Raw genomic sequence first — 6,298 nt, 5'->3', positions numbered from 1 at the left:
GGAAGCATGGAACTTGGTAGATATGTCTAGGTCCTCTTTTAGGAAGGTTTGTGCCTAAAATACATGGGCAGTGGACCATGATTCCTCATGGTGATAAACCTAATTTCGAAGGCTTCTCCACATAGGAATGTCAACATTTTAACCATGTTTTGTGTAACTTTATACTTTTTTTTCCAAAATCGACAAGGCACATTATATACCTTCTCCTTTTCTCATATTTTGAGTTTGCAAACTTCCTAGGGTAGAATTCTGATTTAAGTCACTTTTTTTTTTTGGGGGGGGAGGGGGGGGGGGGGGGGGGGGGGGGGCTTGTAGGTTTTAACATGTCTTTGCGACCTTTCAAGATCACCTTGTTGCATGGTTCTATGCACATGCAATAAATGACATAAACTAGGCATTTCTGATGTGCTTTGTACATGCCTTACCTCCCCAAGAAATTCCTAAGAAACAATAGCCCCTTACCACTCACTGTGAGTGGGCAGAAAGAGCGTACAGGATGTAAGATGAGAAATCTGTAGGCTTGAATATTAGGAAACAAATTGCTACTAGTACGTTGGACAATCTAACCGGCTAGTCAAATTGGTTGTGCTAGGAAATCTTGTAAATTAGACATTTTTGCAATGCTTTCAACACATGAAGTGCACCCCCTTCATGCACTCGCACCCCATACTCACAAAGAGGAAGAAGGCGCTATTGTGCATACTTGTTCAAGGGATGCTAGTATAAGTGGGACCCTTGTCAATGTTCCCACATTTAGTGTATCTTTTCTTGGCTAAATTTTTGAAATCCAAGCTAGATGTTAGTGTCAAGTTTATCTTGAAGACAACTAGTAAAACTGGTTTGCGTGTAACAAGGTCTTGTCCCCAGGGCTAGAAAAATACATTTTTCCTAACCGATCAAAATAAGGGGAAACTTGAACTTCTAGGTCAAAATTTGAAGCTTCTCCCGGTAATTACACTAAAACTTGTGTAAATTTTCCGGTTTTCTTAAAGGCAAGCTCAAAATCTAACCGGGATTTTTCAATTTCAGCCTGTTAAAATACACTAGACCCTGGTTTTTTTCTAACACTGCTCGGAGTCGTCCCTTCTCCAAATTTGATAACAAATGTCAAAAACCGAATGTTTTAGACAATTTTGATTCAAAAAACCGAGTGTCAGCCCAAGTCTGTTAACAGTGGTCTGGGCAAAGGTATGTATATAAAGCCGGGTTGAATCACATGGAGTCTGGGTGCTCTATCTATGGAGTCTCGGGATGGCGAAGAGACCCGTACAGGACTACGACATTGTAAGGTTTCGTATGGACCCCGGAGAATGGTGGCACAAGTTCAATGTCAGCAAAGATCAGCCTGAGTTTATGCTCAAAGTCAGCAAGAAGTACTTATGGAATGAGGGGCTGTCGTCTTTTTCTGGTGAGGCGTGCATGTATGCAGAATTGGCCAATGAAAATGACACAAGCATTCCTTTTCTGGCTCTGTTGAAGGATTGCACTAAAAACAAGGATTTGTGCCGAGGCTCCAGATTGCATGAAGACATTCTGAGACAGGACTTGCTTAAGGAGTACTCTGACGGTCTGGTCGACATGTATGCTAGGTGTGGTGCTCTTGAAGAAGCAAGAGATTTGTTTGAAATGCACAAGAGCAAAGACGCTTTCACTTGGACTGCACTTATCGCAGGTTATGTCCAGGCTGGTCAGGCTCAGTATGCTCTGGATATCTATGATCAGATGCAGCGAGAGGGTCTTTCTCCAAATGCAGTAACCTATGCTTGCATCCTGAAAGCATGTGGGAGCTTGCAAGCAGCTGATAGGGGACAGAGAATTCATGATGAGATTTCCAAACGGGGTTTTTTAAGAAGCAATCTAAAGCTTGGCAATTCTGTAGTTGCTATGTACGTAAAGTTTGGCGACCTTACAAAAGCACGGTGCGTGCTTCAGGAGCTTCCTGTTCGGAATGTTATCTCTTGGACCACCTTGATTTCAGGATATGCTGAACATGGCAAAGGTGAGGAGGCTTTAAGCTGTTTTGAGCAAATGCATCATGAGCACCTCTCTCCAAATGCAGTAACCTTCACTTGCCTTTTGAAAGCCTGTGGCAGTATCAAGGCACTTGGCAGGGGGGAAACGATTTATGATGAGATTGCTAAACAGGGTCTCTTGGAGAAAAATGTTGTCCTTGGCACAGCTTTGGTGGATATGTATGCCAAATGTGGTGCTCTTGCTAGGGCACGATGCGTTCTTGAAGAGCTACCTGTTCGTAATACTATATCTTGGAATGTGCTAATTGCAGCATATGCTGAACGTGGTAAAGGTGAGCAAGCACTAGGTTGTCTTGAACAGATGCAACGTGAGGGCCTCTCTCCAGATGTAGTCACATTTGCTTGCATATTAAAAGTGTGTGCCAGCATAGGTGCATTGGACAGGGGGGCAAAGATTCATGATAAGATCGCTAAACAGGGTTTCCTTGGAGGCTCCCTTGTTCTTGGGAATGCTCTTGTTGATATGTATGCCAAATGTGGTGTTCTCACAAAGGCAAGGGAAGTTCTTCAAGAGCTTCCTGTGCGGAATGATGTCTCATGGAATGCATTGATTGCAGGATATGCCCAGCACGGTGAAGGTGAGCTAGCCATGGAATGTTTTGAGGAGATGCAGCGTGAGGGACTCTCTCCGAATGCGGTGACCTTTGCATGTGTATTGAAAGCATGTGGCAGCATTGGAGCAATCGATAAAGGATTAAAAATCCATGGTGAGATTGCTAGACAGGGACTACTGAAAAAGGATATAGTTGTTGGCACTGCTTTAGTAGATATGTACACAAAATGTGGTGCCCTTGCAAAAGCACAACAAGTGCTCAAAGAGCTTCCTGTCCGAGATGTTATCTGCTGGACTTCACTAATTGTCGGATATGTGGATAATGAAGAAGATGAGAAGGCACTTCTCTGTTTTGAGCAGATGCAGTGTGAGGGAGTCTCTCCAAGTGCAGTGACCTTCTCATGCATCTTGAAAGCATGTGGCAACATTGGAGCAGCTGACAAGGGGGGAAGGATTCATGATGAGATTGCCAAACAAGGGCTCTTGAGAAATAATGTGGTGCTTGGTTATGCTTTAGTGGACATGTATGCCAAGTGTGGTGCTCTTGGAAAAGCACGGAAAATTCTTGAGGAGCTTCCCACTCGTAATGTCATATCTTGGAATGCCCTAATCATGAGATACACTGAACATGGGGAAGGAGAGCAAGCCTTGCATTGCTTCGATCAGATGGTCCGTGAGGGTCTCTCACCGGATTCAGTCACCTTCTCCTGTCTCTTGAAAGTGTGTGGTAGCATGGGGGCAGCTGACAAAGGGGAGAGAATTCATGAAGAGATTGCTAAGCAGGGGCTTTTGGAAAAGGATATCAAACTTGCCACTTCTCTAGTGGATATGTATACCAAGTGTGGCCTTCATGCTAAAGCACGAGAGGTGTTTGAGGAGCTTCCTGTCCGGGATGTCTTCTCTTGGACCCCATTGATTGTGGGTTATGCTGAACATGGTGAAGCTGAGCTAGTTTTGGACTGTTTCAAACAGATGCAGAGTGAGGGCCTCTCTCCTGATGCAGTGACTTTTTCTTACATTCTGAAAGCATGTGGTTGCATGGGAGCAGTTGATTGGGGCAGAAAGATTCATCATGAAATCGCTGAGCAGGGCCTCCTAGGAATCGATAGTGCACTTGGCACTGCTGTGGTGGACATGTATGCAAAGTGTGGGGATTTGACAAAGGCACAACAGGTATTGGAGGAGCTTCCAAGTCGAGATGTTCAATCTTGGAATGCACTTATAGCAGGTTATATGAAACTAGGCAAATATGAAGAAACATTCAGTTGCTTTGAACAGATGGGACGTGAGGGCCTTTCTCCAGATGCAGCAACCTTCATGTGTATCTTGAAGGCGTGTGGCAACATTGGTGAAACTGGAAGAGGTGCAACATATCACGTTGAAATTGCTAAACAGGGTTTGCTAGAACATAATGTTTATCTTTGTACTGGTTTGGTGGATATGTATTCCAAATGTGGTGCCCTCGCTAAAGCACAACATGTTCTTAAGAATTCCTCAGTTCGGGATATCATGTCTTGGAATTCATTGATTGCTGGGTATGTTGAACATGAGGAATGTAAGCAGGCATTGAACCTTTTTGAACAGCTGCAGGATGATGGCATCTCTCCAAATGCAGTGACCTTTGCTTACGTCTTGAAGGTTTGTGGCACTTTAGGAGCAGTTTGCAAAGGGGAAATGATCTATCATGATATTGCCAAGCAGGGATTTTTAAAAAATGATGTTTTGCTTGGCAATGCTGTGGTCAGTATGTATGGCAATTGTGGTGCTCTCACAAAAGCACGACAAGTGCTTGATGACCTCCCTGTACGGGATGTTAGCTCCTGGAATGCAATTATGGTGGGATTAATTCAACAAGGTGAAAATGGACAAGCATTGGCTTGTTTTGAACAGATGCTGTTTGAGGGTCTCTCTCCAAATGCGGTCACATTTACTTGCATACTTAACGCGTGCAGTCGTTTAAGCTTAGTAGAAAATGCCGAGATGTATTTTCTAGATATGAAAACAAAGTACGGTTGCGAGCCAGAAGTGGAGCATTACAGTTGCATGGTTGATGCTTATGGCCGTGCTGGATACCTTGACAAGGCTGTGAAGATGACCGAGGAAATGCCACGGTTTCTTGGTGGAGTTTGGCCTACTCTGTTGGGTGCTTGTCAGAGATGGGGGGATGTAAATGCTGGCAGATGTGCTTTTGAACTTGCTATGCAGTTGGACAAAGCCAATGCAGTAGTCTATTCTATTATGGCTAGTATTCACTCACGTGCTGGCATGCGAAAGGATGCAAATTGCACGGAGGCGATGAGAACTGAGAGCACATTGAGTTGAAGGCCAGCACAAATCTTGTAGGTTTATGTGAAAAGGGATGTGGCCCACCTACGTTTTCATGAGATAAAGAGATTGGACAGAGCTAATATCGTCACAGAAACTGGGCTGATAATACTTCTACAACAAAGGGGTGAACAATCACCACTGAATTGTTGGCAAACATGTACAGTGTCACAGCATAAGTAAATTCTCAGAGAGAGGTAAGGCCAGAGAGGGATGCGGGAACGAACAGCAATCAAGGCTGGATCCGAGGTTTTCTCACAGCTGCTGCAATTCTTTACATCTTGAAGAATCCCTTTCAACTGTCATGAAATGTGAATGAGCTCTGACAAAATTGGCCTCTGTCTTGGATGATAAAAGATTATCTTATAACTGTTTAATGCGGCAAGGAAACTGTGTTGCCAATCAATTGGGTCAGGCAAACTAGCGCCATGACTAATCTCTCTTCCTGGTTTAAAACAGTAGTGGCCATGGCCTGCAAGGGCTGAGGCTTTTGTGATCTTCATTCGGATCAAAGCAAAAGAACCTATCCAAACCTCTTCTTTGATTAATCATGATTTTTGTTGGGGTGAGGGGCTGTAGTGCAGGCAACAACATGCACAGAACCAGGACTGCCCTATCCTCCCGATGTCTACATTGTTGTGTGAAGAGCAAGGAGAGAGCTTTTTATGTGTTTATATCACTACCGACCTCAAATCGAGACCACTCAGTCAAATGCAGCATGCTAGGTGTTGCAAAAGCTTTCCAGGACTAACAACTGCAGACAGGTTGTTAGGCTTATGAAGGTACTTTCAAAGCATGTACCAGATGTCAAGAAGTATTCCAAGTTATGTGGAGAATGTGGGTGGTTATCTCCTATTTACATGCATGCTTACATATGTTTGTGTACGTCTATGCAGGCATACATTCGTGCATGTACATACAGAATGGCAGACATACTCAAATAATAAGGATGGATGTACGCATGTGCATGTCTATGTTGATGATTGCCTCAAATGTTAATTATTCTTGAGCTACATAATTCGGGAACCCGATAGACATGATAATTTTCTAGGGCGAATTATCTAGTATATTGGCAGATGATCCTTAACATTTTTTGTGCCTATACGTGCTAATGGTCTGCCACAAAATGGATGGCAGCGGTAGAAAGTGGGTAGAACCCATCAATGGTTTGACTTCAGTTTGTTGTTTCTATGGGATTATTACTGACTGAGATTTAGGATTTTTGCAGGCAATGCATGTCTTTTGAAGACAAAGATGTCCCATCAACGGTTGATGCAGTTATCTGGCATGGGCGCTTGTGCAACGTCAAGGAAATCGTTCTTGGCGAGTATGAAAGCACAGCCCAATTTGGTATATTCTCCATTGTCTAGATTAATGCTTGGTTCTT

At 43.6% G+C, this 6,298-nt stretch overlaps 1 protein-coding gene across 1 annotated transcript; it reads left to right on the top strand.

Annotated features, from left to right (window-relative positions):
• Positions 1-1,085: 1,085 nt before the first annotated feature.
• On the top strand, positions 1,086-5,889 carry LOC147440098 (pentatricopeptide repeat-containing protein At2g39620-like). The gene has a single exon (XM_086483853.1). The coding sequence runs from the start codon at positions 1,252-1,254 to the stop codon at positions 4,906-4,908; it is 3,657 nt and encodes a 1,218-aa protein (XP_086339979.1). The 5' UTR covers positions 1,086-1,251; the 3' UTR covers positions 4,909-5,889.
• The last annotated feature ends 409 nt before the right edge of the window (positions 5,890-6,298 follow it).

The sequence above is a fragment of the Adiantum capillus-veneris genome, chromosome 16, assembly GCF_014529385.1.
Source record: "Adiantum capillus-veneris isolate H3 chromosome 16, ASM1452938v2, whole genome shotgun sequence".
NCBI lineage: Eukaryota > Viridiplantae > Streptophyta > Polypodiopsida > Polypodiales > Pteridaceae > Adiantum > Adiantum capillus-veneris.
Note: the sequence above shows the minus strand (reverse complement) of the source record. Positions and strands in the feature narration are given on the sequence as shown.

Excerpts from the sequence above, each read along its gene's own strand:
- LOC147440098 (XM_086483853.1), top strand. The coding sequence starts at position 1,252 with ATGGCGAAGAGACCCGTACAGGACTACGACATTGTAAGGTTTCGTATG.